Below are 24,182 nucleotides of genomic sequence, written 5' to 3'. Positions count from 1 at the left end.
TTCCTCTGCACATCTTAATACACAGGCAGGCTGGTAAAGGGAAAGTTTCTCCATCAGGTGTTTAGGTATATATTAAGTTGTGTAGGCCTTTATTAGTCAATACCAGGCATCCCCAAACTCGGGCCTCCAGATGTTTTGGGACTACAACTCCCATCATACCTAGCTAGCAGGACCAGTGGTCAGGGATGATGGGAACTGTAGTCCCAATACAGCTGGAGGGTCAAGTTTGGGGATGCCTGGTCAATACTATCACGTTAAATTTCCCTTAGAAGTATATAGGCAGCTGGATAAATCCTTCAGAACTGGTGTTACATGATTCTGGCCATAGTGAACCTTGCTATACTATGCATCTTCTCCAGCAAATTGAAAACTTGTTACACATGCTGTAGTGACCTCCTGCTTAGGCTATGGTAGATAGGGCTCATCGCTGTACCAGGAATATCATTTTCTCTCTTTCTCTCCCAGCGCCATTTCTATCCCTTTAACATCTTGCCTGAAGAAGAGTTTGCGAAACTTCACTTGACTTAGGTTTGGTTCTAACATCGCTACACTGTCACATCAATTCATTCGTTCATACAACTTATTTGTCGCTTGTCAATTTGTTTTGTTTGTGCTTGGTTCTAATACAGCTGCACTGCAGAGTCTGGGGTGTTGTGTATGTGGGTTTTGTGTGTGTGTGTGCCATCAGAAATTGTCCTGGGCATCTTGCCTTGAGAGTCTTGGGTCCTGGGTCTGGAACTTAACCTAGTGAGCTTATGGGGATTGTTTGCACACTCAAACCCTCAGAGGCACAGAAGGAAACAGCACTGTCCAACGCTGGTTAGATTGGATAGATGTTGGTGTGGAATGCTGAAAACCCTTATTTGAGGCTATTTTATGTCCTGTGAGGTTTCTTTTTTGGTTGGAAATGATTGCTCATTTCAGCTTTGACTTGGAGAAATCCTTTATATTTGTGAATGCTTAAGCAATCTCAGATTATATTGCTGTGGTGTGGAGACAGCAAAAGTGGATTTTGTGAACCCTTAGGGTAGCTTAAGTGACTTATACTGCAAAGCTGGGAGGATGAACATCCACCATTTACCATCCAATGGTTTCAGGTTCTCAGTGCCCCTTTTGAGTTTGAACACACTGCAGTTTCATTTAGACACCTCTTTGGCTTGCCTATATTAATTCATATGTTTGAAACAGGATTGAGGGAATATTTTTTATTGCCACCGCTCAGCTGGCAATAGTTCTTTGTTTTTGTTTTTGAATCCCTGTACTGTATAGGGAACTTTTTAATGTTTCATGTCTCACTGTGCTTTTATATTTTGTTGTAAGCTGCCCACAGTGTGGCTGGGGCAACCCAGTCAGATGAGCGGGATACAAATATTATTTTTTCAAATGATCATTATCTTAATTATAATTTCTGCTTGTTTGTTATCTCTCTATTTCAATTGCAAATAAAACAGAGAATGAGAATGACAACAAGAAAACTCTGGCCCCTGCAACTGGCAGAGGATGGTGAAGCCTCTGGTTTGATCATGCCTGGTGTAAATACTAGAAAGCTGACCATATGCACGCCTGGCTTCGTTTTCTCCCAACTCAAGCTGCAGATCTTGGAATGTGGTTGGTGGGTGGGTATGGGCATCCATCAGTCTAGGTCAACAAGTCTAGGTGCTAATGAATTTTTATCCCTTTCACAAAACTTGTATTCCACCTGATTGTAAAGTGATGTACAAAAGGATAGAAGAATAAAAATATCAGTAAAAGAAACCCCATTACAACAACTATTTGAAACATTGGGGGGGAAAACAATTAAAATCAACAAAGCTAAAAACCAGATTTAAACACCTGTCAGTGTTCTACCTGTCCGTATAGGCTTGCCTTAAACAAAAATGTTTTCTGCAGGCGCCAAAAGGAGTACAGGGAAGGCATCTGTCGGGTGCTTATAAGCAAGGAGTTCCAAAGTGTGCTGCCAAACTGAAAGACTGATTTCTTACAAGTGCAGAACGAAGCAGTTGAGTGGGCATATGGGGCAAGGGCCTCTCACTAGCGAACTGAACCCAAGCTGAACACCTTCAACTTGGCCAGGTAGCAAATTGGCAGCCAGTGCAGCTCTCTGAGTATAGGTGTTATATGCTGATGGATCTCACTGGAACCTAGAGCAGCGTTACGGATAATGACATGCTTAGTAATTTCCATGTTTAAGGCACTGCTGCAGCTGCTTAAAACAGGTTTTATTTTTGTCTTGCAGCGGCTGGTAAAGCCCAAGGTGTTAGAAAGCTATTAAAATCTAGACCCAGATCATGACCGAATTAGCTCAAAGACGTCTCATTGCCATCTTCAAAGCACTGTGGTTAAATCCCAATATCTGGCAATCTTAGGGGTGTGTGTGTGTGTGTGTGTGTGTGTGAGAGAGAGAGAGAGAGAGAGAGATGCTTCTCACATTAGGGTTGTCGTTATAACTTGATACCTTGGATACAAGCAATAGCTACTTCAATATAGCTACCATAGTTAGAGGAGGTTTCTTATCTCATGAATGCAGTAGTTATCACTGAGAGGAATGCTGGGATGTGATAAGCTTAATACTTGATAACTACAACTTCACCTGGTTGGGAGATCTCACCCCAAGGAGGAGTCATGCTAGCAAACATACAAAAGGGGCTTATTCTAGTGTGTTTTCTGCAGCAGGTAACTGATCAGCAGGTAACCAATGATTGGTGTATGATACCAGTGTGTGTGTGTGTGTGTGTGTGTGTGTGTGTTCTTTTTAGCAATCAAACGATATAACCTCCATTAGCATGTGGAGAAAGGATGGATGCATACTTTCAGATGGTGTTTTCTTGAACACAAAACATCCAAGCTTTCAGTTATGGGGAGGGGGAAACAGTTACCAGCAAAGCCTTTAGTTATATTTCCCCATATGTTGGTGGTGGCATCTTTCAGGATTGCTTTTGTGCATTTGCAATTACAATTTGCTGTAAAAGCTAAGATGTATTCCAGCCATTGGCTTGGGGTGTGGAATAGAGACACACTTGGCATGGTGCACTCAAGGTTTTGCTAGGGAAGCTGGTTGGGGAATTTGATCTCTGATGCAAATGCGTTGTTGTTGTTGTTGTTGTTGTTGTTGTTGTTGTTGTTGTTATGAAACAGTTCTTGCATTGTTTGATTTTGAAATGAATTCCTGTTTTCTTTGTTGTAAGTTGCTTTCAGCGTGATTCTTTTTGTGGATAAGCAGCATACAAATAAAGTCATAGAATGGCAGAGTTGGAAGGGGCCTCCAAGGGTCATCTAGTCCAACCCATTGCGTCCTGCAAATACTTAAGTCTGTGTCTCTGAGTGGATAAGGTAGCAACATATGTGTCACTCCTGGATGTAGTTGAAATTTGAAAAGAGAGGACTTGACTTCCCCCTCCCCTTTTTTAAATAAGTGTTTTGAAGGGAGAATAAGTGAAGGCAGGGTAGAAGTAACTAGCTTAAAAGAAAAGTTCACTCGAGACTTGAAACATTTGAAGGGATAACTTTCATTTGCTCTAAGCAAGGTCAAATACATGAAAGAAACTGATGGCATATAAAATAACTGAAGCTTCCTAGAGAACAAAAAGCTTTTTAAGAAGGAGGGCAAAAAGCCTTTAATTCTCAGATACTCAGATCTCAGAACTTCACTTTTTTTTTCTAGGTCACTTAACTTACTGGTATGTTCAAATTCTTGAGTTTAAAATAATCTTGGGCATGTCTCTAATCAGGTTCAGGGGATACAAAACCTAATTGGGATCCAGTTCTTGGGGCTGTAAGAAGTGCTGTGGGAAAATCTGTCTTCCCAGTTTCTTAAAAGTTTTCTTTGAAAAGGTGTTCCATTTTTCTGCCTCATTCTCAAGGCGCTTGAGCTTGGTTCCATGTGCGTTTCTTTCCAGGAAACATTTACTCCAAGGAACTCCTGGATACCAGCACTTCCTGATCTGAGGAAGGCTCATGCGTGATTTTATTGAATTGCATTAATTGTTTTGATGAATTTGCTGTTGTTTGCTTTATATGCTGTTGTGTTTGATATTATAGTGATTGCAGTGGTGTTGTTTCTTTAAATGCTGTTGTGATTATCGTGAGCTGCTTTGAGCTCAGCATTTCTTGTTGGAAAAGCAGGATGAAATCATATTAAATCAACTCAACTCTTAATCTTCCACAAATTGTACCAAATCCATTCAGTAGTACAGATAAGTAGTAATAGATTTTGGACTTTCGGCACAATTTTTCTCACTGCACAGGAAGCACTGATGGGAAGAGAGGAAATGGAATTTTCCTTCTATAATCTTTGTCTCAGCCGTGTCAACATTTTTTTTAATGCATACATATTTAGAGATTAATGTAAAACACTTCTGATTAGTTTGTTGGAGATGACAGAATGCTTGCTGCGTTAAGTGTTGTCACTCAGGAAATGATGGATCAGATAAGAAATTTGGACAGACAGCGTGATGCCTTCAAGAGGGGGCGGTCGGTGATTTGAGAGGTTGATGAAGACCATACTGCTGCCTTAAATGAAGGATGGAAGTGACAGCTTTGTGAGCTGCTAGACGGAAACCCAGCAGCTGAGAGCTGCCCATATTTGTAAGGAAAGATGCCATACCTTGTAATTCCATCTCACTATCAGTGGACCACTTGGAGGTTACCTGTGAGATCCTTTAGTTTTTTTTAAAGTATCGTTATTCAGGATACAGTTTGCTGCTCTGAGATCTAACAGGTGGGCTAAGCGAAAAGTGGAAGGTAGTAGCTCAGAAGTGGAACATCTGCTTTGAATCCAGAATGTATCAGGTTCAATCCCCAACATCTCTAGGCAGGACTAGGAATGGTGAAACTATGGGATGGGCCCTGTCTAAAACCCTAAAGAGCTGCTTCCAGTCAGAGTGGACAGTTGGCCCTCCAGATGTTTTGGACTACAATTCCCGTCATCCCTGACCACTGGTCCTGTTAGCTAGGGAACATGGGAGTTGTATGCCAAAACATCTGGAGGGCCGCAGGTTGGGGATGCCTGAGTTAGATGGACCAATGGTCTGATTCTGTGTTCCTAAGATGACATTGTCAATTATATAAGCTGATACCTTAAATTATAAAACATAATAGATGATAATAAGCAATATTATATGTTTTCATTGTATTTATATTCACGTGTATTTAGATAATTCAAATCTAATATAGTAGTATAAAGACCATGGTGAAATAAAACATATTGTTCTTAATGAGACAAAATTACTTTGCATTGAGTTTCCTTGCCATCTTCACCCTTCAGATTTGTAGGTTGTAATAAATTTTAACTGGGTTTCCTGACAGTTGTGATTAATGCTGATACATTTTGCTGTAAAATAAGATTCAGTATATTTGCCAGGTGTCTGTATTGGCTATTGGATAAAAGATAAATATGCAAAACAGTTACTTGTTCTGACTTCGAGGGTGAACACACACAGAGAGAATATGCAGACTGAGTTTGCCCTCTGCTGGTTTGCCACGTTAATATCCTGGCATAATGACCATTTTGAAAATAAACTAAAACCACCAACAAAACCTAGTATCAATATACTTGCTTAGAGGAGGATAACGTAGGTATTTCTTAGATTTTGGTTGCTTATAAAAATGCAGTATGGCACATGATTTAATTTTATTAATGTTGTATGTCTGCTTGATTTGAAATTCTATTTACATATAAAATTTTACATATAAAAATTTACATATAAAATTGTTCTGACTGCTTTTACTGTTGGCATTTTTTATTGTTAAAATAACTTTGAGGTGCAGGAGGTGAACCAGAAGTGCAAATAAATAGATATTTAAAGGGAACAGTCTTTTTACCCTATCAAGGGCCCTGGTATCAGCTGAAAGATAGCTTATATTGCACCAGTTTTTAGCTAAACCTGCTACTTGGCATACGCAAAGACAATAAGACAAACTAAACTTGTGCACTAGACACATACAACTTCTTCCTGCATTTAATAATGGAAATGGCACCATTATGTGTGTGTGTGAGAGAGAGAGGGAGGGAGGGGGGGGGAGAGAGAAATTGCAGTCTACACTGTATAAAAATAAATCGAATCACATCCCCCAAGGTTTAACAATTCCAACATTCATTAAAACACTAAAGGAATGAATTACAGCCAATGACTGATTTACGTGTGTCCAATTGACGTATGCCTGGGCACATCATGGTGACCCGGAAGTGGCGGTGTAAGAGGCTTATGCGTGTTCCCAGTGTTAGAAACTCAGGTATATAACCTAGGTGCCAAATGGCACCTTGAATCTAGGTAGGTTGCATTAACCACAGCAGAATGTCTATTCACTAGGGGGTTGGACTAAATGACCTTTGGGATCTCTTCCAATACTCCAATTCTACAATTCTCTGATCTCAACTACATTGCTTGACTGTAGCCTTGCTCTTACAACAATTCACTTGTCCCAGTGCAAGAAGGAGAAACACACAGAGTGGAAATGGAAATGGTATTAACGATTGACTAAGACAGAGGTTTCACAACTGTGGTTGCCAGCCTGGTTCCAAGAAATCTCCACATAGTTGCAATTGGACCTGCACCAGTAGCAAAATGCGCCTGGCACATTGTGAACACTGAATGCTCCGCCATCACATGCGATGACCTGGAATGCAACCCCTGCACAAATCGTGGGGTTGCTTGTCTTAAAACTTTTAGTAAAAATGGCAGTTTGCTGTTGGATGTAGAATGACAGCTGTGCAGTTGAAGGATAGTTATACTTTGTCAATGAATTGTGCACTGGAACCCCTTTTTTCAGTGAAGGTGCTTGGACAAATATCAGTCAATAATTCTGTTCCTAGAACCTTGGTCTACAGCAAATTTGTAAAGCATGGACACCATGCATGCATTCTGTCCTCGCAATACAGAGGGGCAATTGAAGTACATAACCACTTCCCTAGTTTTTGTCTTGAGAGCCGTTATTATCCCCTGAATTACGCACATTGCTTAGAAAGCAGTGCTTAATTTTATTTTAGTCGTGCTTCCTATCAAATGTAAGAAAAATACATTCATATCCCTTATTGCATTAGGGTAGCCATGAAATGAGTACACAGGAAATGCACAGGAGGGAATAAATGTCTCCTTCTTTGGTCATAGTCTTCCTTCATATCTAATTTTTTTCATTACACACAAATTCACACACAAAAAAGTTGCCAGCTGGAAATTGAATGGACTGAGCATTTGTTCTGAAAGAGTGAATCACAATCTAGGGACACAAATAGTAAGTGGACACTTCTCTGTTGAGCGAAAGGGCAGCAGTGGGGAGCCTGTCATCACCCAGATGTTGGACCCTCATCATCATCTCCCCAGCCCATGTGACCAATGGCCAGTGATGATGGGAGATGTAGTCCCACAAGATCCAGGAACCAAAGATTGTGAAAGGCTTTTCTAGAGAGTATTTGACCTTGCCATCCCACATGTACTGAGCATTCCCAGTGAATTACTATTGGGTAATAAAGATAAAGGTAAAGGGACCCCTGACCATTATGTCTAGTCACGAACAACTCTGGGGTTGCGGCGCTCATCTCGCTTTACTGGCCAAGGGAGCCGGCGTTGTCCACTTCCTCAGTTTTTCCGGGTCATGTGGCCAGCATGACTAAGCTGCTTCTGGTGAAACCAGAGCAGAGCATGGAAACGCCGTTTGCCTTCCTGCTGGAGCGGGACCTATTTATCTATTTGCACTTTGACATGCTTTCGAACTGCTAGGTTGGCAGGAGCAGGGACCAAGCAACAGGAGCTCACTCTGTCGCAGGGATTCAAACCACTGACCTTTCGATCGGCAAGCCCAAGTGGCACAGTGGTTTAACCCACAGCGCCACCCGCATCCCTTGTTGGATAATAGCAGAGAGCAATTTAACGTGAACATTATCTGCCACTATTAATGCTCTCATGGAGAAGCTCCAGATAGGCTTCCAAGGGAAAACCAGAATTTTTTAGAATGCAGCATGAGAACTAGTAGATTATATACTAGTGCTAGTTTAGACTATTACCCGCCCCCCCCCCAATCAGTTGGAGCTAAGTCACACTGCTGCAGTTTGCAGTTTCTCTCTATAAAAAAGCAACAGCCGACTGGTGCAGTCATTTGCTTTTTTTTATTGCACATTGTTTTCAAATATATTTAAAAATGTAACCAAATAATCCCACATGTGTGAATAATGTACATGTTCTCCAAATGTATAGGGCTTTTGCTTTAGAAACAGATTTATCCTGGAAGCATAAATGTAAATTTGTGATTCATAAACTTGGAATGAAACTAGCTCTTCTGTCTTTGTAACTCCTCCTAATTTCTTATTCTAAGGGAGGTTTTTTGTATCTGTTCCATTTCCCTATATTTGCATGATGTCATTGCACCCATCTTTAAACATTGTTAAAGCATGTTCTTTGAAATAAGACACTTACTACATTTTAATACAGGGAAATCCATGCCCACAGAAGCAGACCCTCTAATGTGGGGTCCAGGAACCAGTGGCTGTCATTGGACTCCAGTACCCAACATCCTTGACCATTAGCTATGCTGTCTGGGGCTGATGTGAGTTGGAGTCCAAAAATAGCTAGATGGCAACAGTTTCCCCAGCCCCTGCTGTAATCATACCTCTGCCACATTAACACTGTGCTGTGTGTATATGTGAGCCTGCACAGTTTCTGTCTCTTCTCCAGCACTGGTCATTTCTCCTGCTCAGTTGTGGATGGCACAGTGAGACTGTGGCACTTACCCAGTCTCCCTCTGTCTGAGTTGTCTTTTGTATACAATGATGGGGAAAACAAGGCAGTGCAAACACACAAGTGGAGCCAATACAGTGCTCCTGCCAGCACATCTACATCACACCAACATTGCTGTTGCCACCCCCTTCCTTTCATGGTAGGCAGCCAGCTAAGTGGTGCAACCCCACTGTGTGTCGTACACTGCTGCACCTGTTCTGGCCCGACTCCAGCACTTGCATCCTTCCTCTTGCAATCCCAGTGGGATGAAGTTCCAGGAAACCTATTGCTATGATCTCCAGTATGGTTGGTTGTGATCCATATACCTTGTGTTGCCTTTGAGTACAGGGATCAGCCTGTATGCTCCTCTGCACATACATTCACCATAGCATTTGAATTACTTCCTGGAAGATGCAAACATCTATCATTTAAATTTAAAAAAGGCTCCAGTATGAGATCAGTCACAAATGTTGTGTCTGTCTATATGGGCAGCAATGTTCTAGCCTGAAGGCCAAACTAGATGTGAAGTTGGAAGATCTCAAGATTTTTTTCTAATAACAAATGTAAATGGGGGTACAGTTTTTGGATTGGTGTCATGGGGCTGTGAGTCTGGAGGGGGGCATGGAAATTGCTACTTATCCTATGGGACAAAACAGACAGATAACTCCATGGCACCTGTAATAGTTTGCTCTGAGCAAACAGCAACTTTTAGATGGGGGTTTTAATCAAGAATATTGTTTAATTTCCCTGGCCCCATGGCCTTCAGTCTTTTGACACTGTGCTATGTTTGGCCCTTACCACCTGATATGAATTGGTCTTGATACCCTATGAGTTCTGTTTAGTAAAATCCTACCTGCTCTCCAAGTATGGTTACAGGAATAGTTGTAATGAGCAATTTATACAGGTGAGTGTCTGCAAAACCAAAAGAGGCAGGGCAGGAAAGGTTTGGAAGGAAAAACTCACCATTAAGGTAAAGGCAGATGTTGCATCCTACATTAGGTTTATTCTTATGCAATTGTTTTGTGGCCTTTTTTGGCAAGGGGGTTGTCTGGAACGAAGCATTACATAAATATTTTTAACCAGCAAAATGTGACAGGGAAGTCGTGATGTTTTAATGGAAACTTAAACAAATCCCCTGCAATTTGACAGAAAAATGTTCTAAACATAGGCGGAAACTGTTCCTTCTGGACCAGAGTTTGGCTGTGAATGGATGGGAATTGGCAGGCATTGAAATCATCTGCAGATATACTGCATAATATCTACAGTACAGCAAAACAAAAACTGTACTGAATTCTGCAGACTTCAGATGGAGCTGTCCGAGAGCAAAGTGTGCTGCATTCACCAGCCTCTCCTGAAATGATTTTTTAATGATGTGCTGCTGATGTTAATGAGCATCCCTTGATGAGATATCAATTTGTGCTAATAGTAAATAATGTCTTTAGGATACTTTGAAGGGCACAGTCAACCAGCATATCTGGAGTACTAAACCACCCTTATTTCTTTGTTTGCTAAAGCATCCATCTCTTAGGGTAGGAAGATGAAACAGTTGTTGTTCTTTAAATAGTAGTTTGAGGGCAGAGTTGTAGGAAACAGCCACAATAGGTTAGCAATGGTATGCTCTGAAATCATGGCATTGAGTGCACACAACAAGCAGTAGGCTGGAGTTGCTATGCAGAAATTGTTACACAGCCTAGCCTTTCCCTCTTTGTCTAGCAGAGGCATAGGCAAACTCAGCCCTCCAGATGTTTTGGGACTACAACTCCCATCATCCCTAGCTAACAGGACCCAGTGGTCAGGGATGATGGGAGTTGTAGTCCCAAAACATCTGGAGGGCTGAGTTTGCTTGTGCCTGGTCTAGCACAAGGGTGGGTAAACATTTCCAATCAGAGGCCTGCATTCCGTAAAAGCTTTGCCATCAGTGTTCAAAATTAACCAGTTGTCAAGTCGCTTTTTGTGACTCAGCAGTTGTGACCAAGTTGAGATTTTCGGTTGTATGGTTTGCAACCAAGATCTTCCTCCGCCTGAGCTGAAGAAGAGGGGACCTTTCCGTTGTTGTACGAACTGCATACAGATCATTTGCAAAACAGTGTTAGAAACTGGGATAGAAAAGCTAGTAGCCAAATGGCACCTGGGTTCTGGGCGCCAAAACAGAATGTCTAGTTGCCATTTGGGGGTGGAGAGGGTGTCAGCAATACTTTTTATTTATTAAAGCATGAACTAATACACAATTCACATAAGAGACGCATTGTTAATATCACATTTTTATCAGAAATTGTTAATACATGTTTCATTTGGTCAAAATATATAAAAAAATAAAAAATATTGTCCAGTAGCACCTTAGAGACCAACTAAGTTTGTTCTTGGTATAAGCTTTCGTGTGTATGCATACACTGCGTCAGACCAACACGGCTACCTACCTGTTTAATTTGGTGTTTGCAATAAAAATATTGGTACCAGACTTCAGTTTTCAAAACACTCTAGTCTTTATTGTTAATCTCCTTAACATAATGTCTATCCTTAACATATGCTTTGAGGCTTCAAAACACATGCATTGCAGTAATCCTTGACTTTTTGAGGTGCTCTCTAATGGAGACTCTTTAGGCGCAAAATGTGCCTGGTGCCATGCTAATTTCGAACCCCTGCAAACATACTGTTTCAAATAAGCTCTTTCACACAGTTAAATGGATTGCTTGCTTCTTGCAAGGGAAGGAGGAGGTATATCTGGCTGTTCAAAGAATCACTTTGGAGAAACGCCCTTTAAACTGGTGCATATTCTACAAAATATTACGACAGGGACTCCCTACCCTAAGCATTCATGGATTTGCATGATGATGATGATAATAATAATAATAATAATAATAATAATAATAATAATAATAATTCATTATTTATATCCCATCCATCTGAATGGGTTGCCCCAACCACTCCAGGCGACTTCCAACAGAGTATAAAAACACAACTATGCATTATTTGCTGCTAAAAGCTCCTAACAGTTGAATGCTCTCACACATTTGTACGCTCTTTATACCTGGAATTTCTATAGGATGAGGCCATTCTCCTGTGCATCCTTCCAGCCTCCGCTGTGCATGTTAGCTCAGCCAGACAATTATAACCCTCAGGAGTGTTGTCTGATGTCTAGGATCTTAGAACAGCATAATGGACTTCCAGAATTGCTATCATTATTTCTGTGCATCGGCAGGCAATTCATTGCTATTTTATCCACATTGCAGGCTCTTGATGATTAAGAATTGGGTATGCCTCACCTTGGGAAAGAGCATGGGAGATGTTTACTTCCCCCCCAATAGAATCCATATTAAAGGAAATAGCACTCAATTGTGTATTCAGCTAGTACCTATAATCATTGTTGCTATTCAATCCAGCTTTAAATAAACGATCTGAAGCTGTAGCATCTATTTAGAATTGTATTCAGGACATAACTGCAGGACAGATCACCATTGCCAGCAAATCTAATCCCTTTTCCTTTCATTATTTTTATTTATTGAAGTTTTATCTCACTATTCAGTCTCTGCAGTGTTCACAATTAAATTATTGTGGCTCACAATTAATTAAAACCAATATCTAAGATGCTATCATAAAATGAACTGAAAAATTGTTACTCATGCCTTTCTCAACCTGGTACTCTCCAGATGTTTTGGAATACAATTCCCAGCATCCTTGACAGTCTGCCACTCTGGCTGGGACTTATGGCAGTCATGCTCCAAAATACTGTGGTACCTTGGTTTACGAACTTAATCCGTTCTGGAAGTCCATTCTTAAACCAAAGCATTCTTAAACCAAGGCGTGCTTTCCCATAGCAGTGGGGGACTCAATTCACAGGTAGCGAAACATGTTCTGCTTCCAAGGCAAAGTTCACAAACCAAAACACCTACTTCCGGGTTTGCAGTGTTCTTAATCAAAGTTGTTCATAAACTAAGCTGTTCTTAAACCAAGGTACCACTGTATCTGGAAGATGTCAGGTTGGGGAGGGCTGCTGTAAAATATCAGTACTTGCCTGAAGAGGATTTTGTCAGTTTTCTAGAAGTCTTGAATTTCTCTGACTTGGTAAAGCCATGGGAAGAGTGAAGCTGCTGAGAAGCGGACCATGGACTCTTGGAAGGGAGGACCATGTGAAGTAGGAGAAAGGAAGCATGATGAGCAACATCCGGGGAAAGGCATTCCTTCAAGTTAAGTTAAATTTTGTATAGTGGTGTATCTGACACCCACCGTGTGACGCACTGACCTTCCCTGGTCTTTAGTCCAGAGAGGGCTGACTTCAAATCCCTGCCCCCGGCCTCAAGGTGTACTGCAGTTCCTCAGCCTAACTTACCTCAAAGGGTGGTTTGCAAAGATAAAAGGAAGAGGAAAGAGACCATGCATGCTTCTATGGACTTTGGGGAGGAAATATTAGAGAAAAAGGTAATAAATAAAGGCTTTTCTCCTTTTGAGTGTGTTACACATTGTTTACTGTACACTTAAAAGTTAAGATTGTGGCCATCTCTCATTTGTCTACCCCTTGCTTGAATTCACTAAGTAGCCTTCTGGAAGGCTCAGAGGCCAATAAAAGTTGATTGCTGATGCAGTTCTTGCAAGAATTGGGCAGTGAGTTTGAATATTTTGGCTCTTAAGCTGTCATTGATGGTGAGGTGTTGACTCATTTCTAGTATGCTCCAAGTTTTTTCCCCTTTTCTTTTCTTAAGAACAAATGAAATAATGGATTGGGGAAAGTGACAAAGCAGAATAGGGCCGTTTGGGGTATTAAATCAATAATGTGGAAGACAACTGATGTCTTGAAAAGTGACATGATTGATTTAATACCCCAAACGGCCCTATTCTGTTAAGAATACACAGGTGTGGGGGGGGGGACACAGGATGATGGCCAATAACCCCATCCAGAAGTTGTTAGGCTCTGCTTTCCACCAGTCCCAGCTTGCATACCAAAAGGCAGTTGGACAACATCTGGAATGCACCATGAACAGAATCTGAGCATGTCATTTTTTTTGCCCATAGGCTTGTCTGGATGGGCAGGAAGTGGAGGGAGGCCAATCAGTGAAATTTTACACATTCCTGAAACTCAAAATGTGTCACATGGCTGGGATTTTAGTGGGTACGCTACACCATCTGTTGAAATCATGGGTGGGCATTTGTAGTACAAAATTCTAAACTTATTTTCTTGCCTTAGGCCTCATCTGCACTATACATTTAAAACAGTATTATATCACTTTAATGCCCCAGCTGCAACAAAACTGTAACTCTTCAATGGTTTGACTTCACCCTCAGAGAGAGGTGCACTTTTGCATTGTCACCAGAGACAGATGGATGCCAACTAAATACTACTTTAAACAGTCATGGCATACTCCAAAATCCCAGGAACTATAGAGTTGTTAGGAAAGCCCTATTCCACCCCCCCCCCCAAGATGGCTACAATTCCTAGATTCCCCTGGCAAGATGAATGGATTGTTACTGAGAATTGTAGCTCTGTGAGGGCAATGGGGTCTTCTAACAACTCTTGACAACCTTAACAAACTATACCTCCCAGGATTCTTTGGTGGGGGGAAGCTATAATTGCTGAAAGTGGTATAATAACTGCTTTATGTGTATCTTGCACATAGGGTCTTTGCTTTGTCTTCCTCTCAAGTCATGGGTCTCTCCCCCACCCCTGCTTAAAGGTATGATCGATGAAGTTCTTGATTCAATGTAGAAGGATAGATATACAAATGGTCTGACTGTTACTTGAGCTTTAGACTCCCCCCCCCCCGCATATGTAATGTAGGGATAATTCTGGATTAGTTAAGCCTTACTGTGTTATTGTAAGAAAATAAAAAAGGAAAATAAAAATTGTGATGACAAGTTATTTATGCCTAAAAATTATCTCAGGCTTTAGTTGCAAACGCCAGACATTGTGTTGTGGAATGCAATGGGTAGAGTATCCAGTTGTGAGAAGCAGAAGAGACATTTGTAGAGAGAGAATGCTTTGGCCCAAACGGAAAAGAGAATCTTAAACCCAATTACAAACATCTAGATAGATAGATGGGATTAAAAGTGATAGCAAGTACTTGCCAGCAGCCTGGAGATTAGAACAAAATTCTTTTTAATCATAGCAATTGCTACTGCAGTGCCAAAACCACATTAAATTAAGTGAAATAAGATACAACCAAGGACTCCATTAGAAATAAACCAGGGTGGGGGTGAGGTAGGGAGAAGAGGTAGAAGACCTACAGCATGTGGTATGCAAAAACATCCAGGGAGCAAAAGAATACATATTTGCTAAAATGTTTTATGTGCTTGAGGTTACTAGGAGACTACCTTTCTTACAGTAGTGTTTACGTTGGCGCATTCACTATATGGTGTGTAGCTGTGTTTGCTCTTGTGTGCCCATTGTTGGCTGTTTCATTATATTTCCCCCCACCTTTCTGTCAAGGGGCTCACAGTGACTTACATGTCTCTTACTCCCAGCTACTGGTATTAGAGGTAGAACATATCCATCATAGCTATATTCTCCATGATTTTGCCTAATCCCCAAGTCCAAGTTGGTGGCCAGGCTAGGGCTGTGCAATAAATTGCCACATCGTTGAATACAGTATTGAACATTGTGATAAGTGTTTCAACAAGGCAATATACCTGTGAACAAAAGGTGGAGACTTAACAGCTTCCCAGAGGGGTGTCTCCAGCTTTGTTTGCTCTCTCCTTCCTCCCTTCTAACCCATGAAAAATGACAGTAAGTCCTCACATAAACCAGCAAACTCTTTCAGCTTCACCAGTATCTTTTAACTTAAGAGCTCAGCTAATGATGCAAGGCCTGCTAACAATCCAGGAGGAATCTCCATGGTTAGACAAAGAAGCAATGTGGTGTTTATGTTGGTTTCCCCTAAATAGCTTTCCTTCATATTAAAAAGGAAGGATTTTTTAAAAAATTTAAAGGAGACTATATGTTTGTATGTTTGCTTGCTTGCCCTCCCTCCCTTTGATAAAAAGGGAGAGATTGGTGGTATGGGGACTTCTGGGGGGAGGCCTTCTGTGGGGGTGGAGGGGAGAAGATTTATCTGCCTGCCTTATGCTGAAATGGGAGGTTAGGTACTATGTGAGTATGACGGTGAGGGTGTTTTTCGGTAAGCAGTGGAAGGAAATGTGTGTCTACTCACAAGCAAGCCCTATTGAATTCTATGAGGCTTACTCCCAGGAAAGTAGGTTTAGTTGAACTCAGTGGGGCTTATGCATGTATAGATTCCACTTAGACCTCTGAGTGGGGAAGCAGATGCAACTTGACTTGTAAATCACTTAAACTACTCATAAATTAGTTGAAAATATATTAAATATAATATATGGAAGTTTATTTAATATTTTTTATTAAAACTACTACTTCCCTTGCATTTTAAGGCCTTCCACCTTGTCAAAGCCCTCTGCTGCTGCAGGGAAGTGTGGTACACCCTCTATTGCCAGAGTGGCTGGGGAAACCCAGCCAGATGGGCTGGGTATAAATATTATTATTAATTATTAGGCGGTATGGCAGGACCCTCTGCTGCTGTGGGGAGGCCCAGCAAGATCCTCTGCCACTGCAGATATATATTGTGATATATCAAGATGTTGTGATATTTAGCTGGTGATATACTGTGATGTTGAAAACCAGATATTGCCCAGCCCTAGTGGCCACCCCCCTTCATGGATCACTGCCTTGCTGTGGCAAAGGGGCTTGAATAACTCAGAGAAGCTATGAGCTATGCCTTGCAGGGCCACCCAAGATGGACAGGTCATAGTGGAGAGTTTTGACCAAATGTGAACCTCCTGGAGCAGGAACCGGCAAGCCACTCAAGTATCCCTGCCAAGAAAACTCCATGGCCAAAGACAACAGGCATATGAAAGTTATGACGCTGGAAGATGAGCCCCTCAGGTCGGAAGGCGTCCAACATGCTACTGAGGAAGAGCGGAGGACAAGTACAAGTAGATTCAGAGCTGATGAAGCGGCTGGGCCAAAGCCGAAAGGACGCTCAGTTGCGGATATGCCTGGAAGCGAAAGGAAAGTCCAATGCTGTAAAGAAAAATATTGCATAGGAACCTGGAATGTAAGAACCATGAACCTTGGTAAGTTGCATGTGGTCAAAAATGAGATGGAAAGAATAAATATTGACATCCTGGGCATCAGTGAACTAAAATGGATGGGAATGGGCGAATTCAGTTCGGATGACCATCATATCTACTACTGTGGGCAAGAATCCCGTAAAAGAAATGGAGTGGTCCTCATAGTCAACAAAAGAGTGGCAAAAGCTGTACTGGGATGCAATCTCAAAAATGATAGAATGATCTCGATACGAATCCAAGGCAGACCTTTTAGCATCACAGTAATCCAAGTTTATGCACCAACCACTGGTGCTGAAGAAACTGAAATTGACCAATTCTATGAAGACTTACAACACCTTATAGAAATGACACCAAAGAAGGATGTTCTTCTCATTATAGGGGATTGGAATGCTAAAGTAGGGAGTCAAGAGATAAAAGGAACAACTGGCAAGTTCGGCCTTGGAGTTCAAAATGAAGCAGGGCAAAGGCTAATAGAGTTCTGCCAAGAGAACAAGCTGGTCATCACAAACACTCTTTCCCAACAACACAAGAGACGACTCTACACACGGACATCACCAGATGGGCAGCATCAAAATCAGATTGATTATATTCTCTGCAGCCAAAGATGGAGAAGCTCTATACAGTCAGCAAAAACAAGACCTGGAGCTGACTGTGGCTCAGATCATCAGCTTCTTATAGCCAAATTCAAGCTTAAACTGAAGGAAGTAGGAAAAACCACTGGGCCGGTAAGATACAATCTAAGTCAAATCCCTTATGAATACACAGTGGAAGTGAGGAACAGGTTTAAGGATTTAGATTTGGTGGACAGAGTGCCTGAAGAACTATGGATGGAGGCTCGTAACATTATACAGGAGGCAGCAACTAAAACCATCCCAATGAAAAGGAAATGCAAGAAAGCAAAGTGGCTGTCCAACGAGGCCTTACAAATAGTGGGGGAGAGAAGGCAAGCAAAATGCGAGGGAGATAGTGAAAGATACAGGAAATTGAATGCAGATTTCCAAAAAATAGCAAGGAGAGACAAGAAGGCCTTCTTAAACGAGCATTGCAAAGAAATAGAGGAAAACAACAGAATGGGAAAAACCAGAGATCTGTTCAAGAAAATTGGAGATATGAAAGGAACATTTCGTACAAAGATTACCGTAATAAAAGACAAAACTGGAAAGGACCTAACAGAAGCAGAAGACATCAAGAAGAGGTGGCAAGAATATACAGAGGAATTATACCAGAAAGATATGGATGGCTCGTACACCCCAGGTAGTGTGGTTGCTGACCTTGAGCCAGACATCCTGGAGAGTGAAGTCAAATGGGCCTTAGAAAGCACTGCTAATAACAAGGCCAGTGGAGGTGATGATATTCCAGCTGAACTATTTAAAATTTTAAAAGATGATGCTGTTAAGGTGCTACACTCAATATGCCAGCAAATTTGGAAAACTCAGCAGTGGCCAGAGGATTGGAGAAGATCAGTCTACATCCCAATCCCAAAGAAGGGCAGTGCCAAAGAATGCTCCAACTACCGCACAATTGCACTCATTTCACATGCTAACAAGGTTATGCTTAAAATTCCACAAGGCAGGCTTAAGCAGTATGTGGACCGAGAACTCCCAGAAGTGCAAGCTGGATTTCGAAGGGGCAGAGGAACCAGAGACCAAATTGCAAACATGCGCTGGATTATGGAGAAAGCTAGAGAGTTCCAGAAAGACATCTACTTCTGCTTCATTGACTATGCAAAAGCCTTTGACTGTGTCGATCACAGCAAACTATGGCTAGTTCTTAAAGAAATGGGAGTGCCTGATCACCTCATCTGTCTCCTGAGAAATCTCTATGTGGGACAAGAAGCTACAGTTAGAACTGGATATGGAACAACTGATTGGTTCAAAATTGGGAAAGGAGTACGGCAAGGCTGTATATTGTCTCCCTGCTTATTTAACTTATATGCAGAATTCATCATGCGAAAGGCTGGGCTGGATGAATCCCAAGCCGGAAATAAGATCGCCGGAAGAAATATCAACAACCTCAGATATGCAGATGACACAACCTTGATGGCAGAAAGTGAAGAAGAATTAAAGAACCTTTTAATGAGGGTGAAAGAGGAGAGCGCAAAATATGGTCTGAAGCTCAACATCAAAAAAACGAAGATCTTGGCCACTGGTCCCATCACCTCCTGGCAAATAGAAGGGGAAGAAATGGAGGCAGTGAGAGATTTTACCTTCTTGGGCTCCATGATCACTGCAGATGGTGACAGCAGTCACGAAATTAAAAGAAGCCTGCTCCTTGGGAGAAAGGCGATGGCAAACCTAGACAGTATCTTAAAAAGCAGAGACATCACCTTGCCAACAAAGGTTCGTATAGTTAAAGCCATGGTTTTCCCAGTAGTGATGTATGGAAGTGAGAGCTGGAACATAAAGAAGGCTGATCGCAGAAGAATTGATGCTTTTGAATTATGGTGCTGGAGGAGACTCTTGAGAGTCCAGGGACTGCAAGAAGATCAAACGTATCCATTCTGAAGGAAATCAGCCCTGAGTGCTCACTGGAAGGACAGATCCTTAAGCTGAGGCTCCAATACTTTGGCCACCTCATGAGAAGAGAAGACTCCCTGGAAAAGATCCTGATGTTGGGAAAGATTGAAGGCACAAGGAGAAGGGGACGACAGAGGACGAGATGGTTGGACAGTGTTCTCGAAGCTACAAACATGAGTCTGACCAAACTGCGGGAGGCAGTGGAAGACAGGAGTGCCTGGCGTGCTCTGGTCCATGGGGTCACGAAGAGTCGGACATGACTAAACGACTAAACAACAACAACAAAGTGGCCACCACCACATATTTTGGTACTGAATTCCATAATTTAACCATGTGCTGTGTGAAGAAGTGCTTCCTGAATGGTCCACCAAAAACTTCATTGGATGACTCCACTGGGGAATTGTGAGAGAAGAAGAAAAACTCTCTTCCACTTTCAAAAGAAGACACTGAATCAAAATTACTGTAGTTTCACGTTGATTGGTTTCAACAAAGTTTATCTGAGTTTGGCTCTTCTTGGAGGGAGTTGGTCTACAAGGCTCTTAAGCCAATGTATATTTGTGACTCTCGTGACATTGCTAGCTCTAATAAGGGAGTGAAAAAGAGAGAGCATTAATCTTCTAAGTGATAAGTTCATATGTTTTATCACATCAGAAGGGCAGACCATTTGCTGTGGTTTTATGCACACAGATTTGGGTCAAAAATGCACTTTGGTTACTCTGTTGATTCAACCCCCCCCCCCAATTTTCTGATTTCAGTAGGACCACTTGATTGCAGCTGCTCAAGATTTTGTGACGGTTGGGAAGTGGTTTTACTGTTAAAGATGATCAGGTGGTGTTTTTTTTCATCTGGAAGGTTAACTGAAAACTTAGCTTTAGGCCGGGGGACCTGTGGCCCTTCAGCTCTTGTTGATAAAAACTCCCATCATGCATGACCATTAGCTGTGCTGGCTGTGGCTGATGGGAATAGGAGTCATGTTTTGACTGGACTTGAGTCCAACTGAGGACTAGTCTAGGGGTTTCCCATCTCTGATTTAGGTGACAAGTTTGCAAGCTTTTTTGTGAAAAAATATTAATACCATAAACCTTCCCAAGTGTGTTATGATTTTAAACTCTTGGCCAACCTTTCTCCCCTAAGCTTCTAGCAGAGAATATAGTTTTAAAAATAAATAAAACTAAAGCCCTCCTCAGCGAGGCTAAGTGTGGTCCCGCAATTATCTCTTGCAAATGAGCCGCTTGTTTTCCTACCTTCTTGGCTCAGTTACATGCCAAACAGCTAAAGGACCCAAATACTCTTTCAAGGGTAAGTGAATTGTGTGCGTGCGCGCTGCAACAGGGGAGCTGTAAGTCGCGTGTCCTCCCACTTCCTGGCGGCGCCTGAAGGGGAAAAGAAAACTGCAGTCGAAACGTCTTCTCCTCGCAGCATTTTCTAGCTATTGGCGTGACTAGACTATCAAATGAACCCCGCTTTGTTTTTAAGGAGAACAGAGCGCGCTTTTGAATGGCTGGACGCTCAGAGAGTGTGGACAGGGGAGGAATAAGGGCAGGAGCAAAGCGATACGCGCGCTTTCCAGCCCTATCGATGACTTCCTAGCTGGGGGCGGCGCGGGGGGGGGAGTGGAAGAACTCAAAGAGCGACCGCAAGACCATGGTGGTGATTGATGAATGGAAGGGATTACAGAAGCAGCAGGGCATCCTGGGAAGATGGGGAGAGAAGACTGAACAGTGCATGCTGTAGCAGCAGCTTGTGTGTGTGTTTGTGTGTGTGTGTGTGTGCGCGCGCGCGCAAAGGTGAAGTGGGTCTAGAGACAGGGTTTAGGGTGTGTCTCCGGAGCAGCTGGGAAAGGCCGGTGAGCACCGTGTGTGTGTGTGTGTGTGTGTGTAGGTGTGTGTCCCGGAAATGCAACAACAAAGAGGGATCCTGGAAGTGGGCGTGGCAAGCAGCTCCAAAGGGATCCGAACTAATTCTTGATAGAATGAAGGGAGGAATCAGACAGGGATGCTGCGGGAGAGCAAAGTGGGGCGGAGAGGCAGCGTAGCAAAGATGTGGCTCAGGAGGATCTGGAAGAAGCATCTTACCCGGGGAGTTTGTATGGAGGGCTGGCGGCCCACGGGCACCTCGGGAAGGGTGCTGCGGGGAAAGTGCCACGCCTCTTTCCCTCCCGGGCGGTGGGGACAGCAGCAGCTGATTCAGATGCAGACCCAAACGAGTGCAACCATGGAAACGTAGCGGGTGTCCCATAGTAACCTGCAACAACAACGTTATTGATACCAGTCCTTCCCTCTCTCCTCGCTTGCAGCAGACGTGGCCCCGCTTGCTCCTGGCTGTTCGCTCCCAGGCTGATCAGGGCGGCCAGGGAAGACAGAGGAGGAAAACCGCGATGGAGGGGGGCGCTCCTGCACCTAGTGTCCTAGTGTCAGCTTCATGTGCAGAAAAAAGGGGGTTTGTATCTTCTTCCCTGGCATGACACTCCTCAGGGTGCAAATGCATAAATAGAAATGCGTTTGGAGAAGAGTAAACCCATACATACATCACCCTTTTTATTCTTTCCATCCGAAAATCTGCTTAACCTTGATTAAAAAATAAATAAAAAGCAGCGGCTCTCTTTTCTTTCTGCCGGTGTCTGTGGTCTGTGAGAGAGAAAGAGAAGAAAGCGTTTAGCACGTGCACCGAGGCAAGCCTCACCATATTATCACGACAGCGACGCTTTCCTTCCTCGCGACAGCGGTGTGTGTTTGTGATGTGGCGGCGAGTGTGCGATAGGGGACGAGCTTCCTCTCTCTCCTTCTCGCCCCCCCCCCGCCAATGTTTACTCAGAGTTCTCGCAGGACGTGATTCAAAGCTGGGCATCTCCCTCTTTTTCTTCCCCTTAAATATTTCTGGAGTCTTTGTTGCAAGGGGAATGGGGAGAGCGGAAGAATGATGAGGACGGCGGGTACCACTACAACCCCACCAAAAAAAAATCCCATGTGAATGGTTTTGTTTTTTTTTAAAAAAGGGCGTTGAGCTTAAATGAGGGGGGGGAAGGGGTTGGAAATCAGAACTCTTTTCCCTCCTCCCCGCTCCCGTTTCCATCCCCCCTCCCCACGAATAAACATCTCCTCGCAAGTGTAAAAAGCCGAGCTTCCTGACTAAAGTGACCAAGCCGATGGATTATTAAGTAGTAAGCCTGTATTGTAAGGAGACTGGCAGGCACGCGCTTTCCATCAGCACCGTCTCCCCATCCAAAGGCAAAATGAAGGAGAAAGCAATGATTAAAACCGCTAAAATGCAAGGCAACATGATGGTAAGTGACGACGACTCCCGCCGCCGCCTGCGCCTCAGTAACTCCGGGGCGTCTTTTCTCGGCGTTTGTTTGATACTATATATATATGCAATGCCTCTTCTTAGGGGAAGCGTGATCTGGGCAGTCCACAGGATCTCCCCCACGCCTTTTGCATTTGGAGCCCACCTCCTTAAATACTAGATGGGTCTGCCTAAGGTGGATTCCCCCCCCCCCAAACCGGATGGCGATGATCTTTGTCTGTGTAGATGCTTCTATTGTGGGCTTGGAAACCCATTCTCTCTATATATTTATATCAAGATTGATGGAATATATAAATATTCTATCTAGCTATCGTAACGGGGAATATGGGAGAAGCAGAGTGCGCGGAGGTTGAACTTGAACCTCAGGATTTGAAAGATCTTGCTTCTTCCTCGCCCCCACCTGCTTACTCCTCCTCCCAGTCTATTGTTTCCAGTTTGATAAGCGCTCTGGCTGTTCCTGTTTTTTTCCCACCCTCCCTCTCTCTCACTCGGACTTGGCGGAAGGTACAAAGCGAAGGGTTCAGTGCCTGGTCTCAGGTGGCAGCGCTGAACTCTTCCCCGGGGATTACAAGATGTCTGGAGGTGTTGAATTTTGGGGGAATTGAAACCAAGATCAGCAGCAGCGCCTCGTTGACAACTTTGACAACTTGAGCACCGGAGTGTGTGTGGGGTCTTCCTCCCCACCTCCCGTTTTCTGCCTTTATTTTAAGCAACAATTCTTCCTCCCTCCCTCCCCAATCCCCCTCCCTCCCATCTATTTATTCTTGGTCGGGTACTTTTTTTTAGCAATAAAATTTGCTGAGTTCTCCTGGGGAAGCGCCGGATTCCATCTTGGCGCTGATGGAAACGCGTTTGTTTTGCCCTCCTTCGATCAAGGGAGGGTTTGGTTTGTTTAGTGGTTCGTTGCGGGTGTGTGTGTGTGCTTTATGGGCTGTACTGGCTGTGGGTATGCTGATGGGATTTTTGTGAGAGTGTGTGCCCTTGTGGCTGTCTGGCTTGTTTGGTAGCACGTGATGTCTTCATAGGTGATATGTTTCTTCTTTTAACTTAATAAAAAATAACTATTGATGCTTTTTATATAAACACTTAAAAATTACCTGTTAGTAGCTGCTTTTTTCGGCAAACTATCTTGCACGCTCATTACTTAGGAAATGGCTAATGCTTAAGTGAAAGGTGTGCGTGCGTGCTTGGAGGTCGGCCTCTGTCTCTTCTGAGGTACTTAAATGCAGCAATTCAAGTACTTTGCGTCCTTTCACCGAAGCCCCTGTTGGTGACTCACGATCCTCTTCTTTTTGTTGTTGAAAGGAAATGCTCTTTCTAGCACAATCGTGCTCGCTGCCTACCCCCCTTTCTTTCAGCAGGAAGGTGCAGTACTATGTGACCTGTGAATCCAACGAAGGGGACTGAACAGGAAGTTATGGAATCAGTTTTCAAAATGGAACATTGCATTAAACATGACTGTTGCCATCTCTATTGTCAATCCTTCGCAAAATGCTTGAAACAGAGGTTCTTCTGCTTAGGATTTCTCCCACCTACCCTTTCCCTCTCTAAAGGTCACTATAGCTTCTTTTGACTTGGCTGT

At 42.9% G+C, this 24,182-nt stretch overlaps 1 protein-coding gene across 2 annotated transcripts in view; it reads left to right on the top strand.

Moving 5' to 3' along the window:
• DPP6 (dipeptidyl peptidase like 6) overlaps positions 1-24,182 on the top strand; it is a 491,459-nt gene that overhangs the window by 35,276 nt on the left and 432,001 nt on the right. The window contains exon 1 of one of the 2 annotated variants that reach the window (XM_083579472.1): positions 22,107-22,580. The exons of the other annotated variant lie outside the window; for it this stretch is intronic. Coding sequence (XP_083435598.1) covers positions 22,530-22,580 — 51 coding nt within the window. The 5' untranslated portion in view covers positions 22,107-22,529. Of the gene's footprint in view, positions 1-22,106; positions 22,581-24,182 lie in introns of those variants that run through there. 2 annotated transcript variants of the gene reach the window in all.

Source organism: Podarcis filfolensis, assembly GCF_964270895.1.
Source record: "Podarcis filfolensis genome assembly, chromosome: 12".
In the NCBI taxonomy this organism is placed as follows: Eukaryota; Metazoa; Chordata; class Lepidosauria; order Squamata; family Lacertidae; genus Podarcis; species Podarcis filfolensis.
This window is presented reverse-complemented; position numbering and strand designations above follow the sequence as displayed.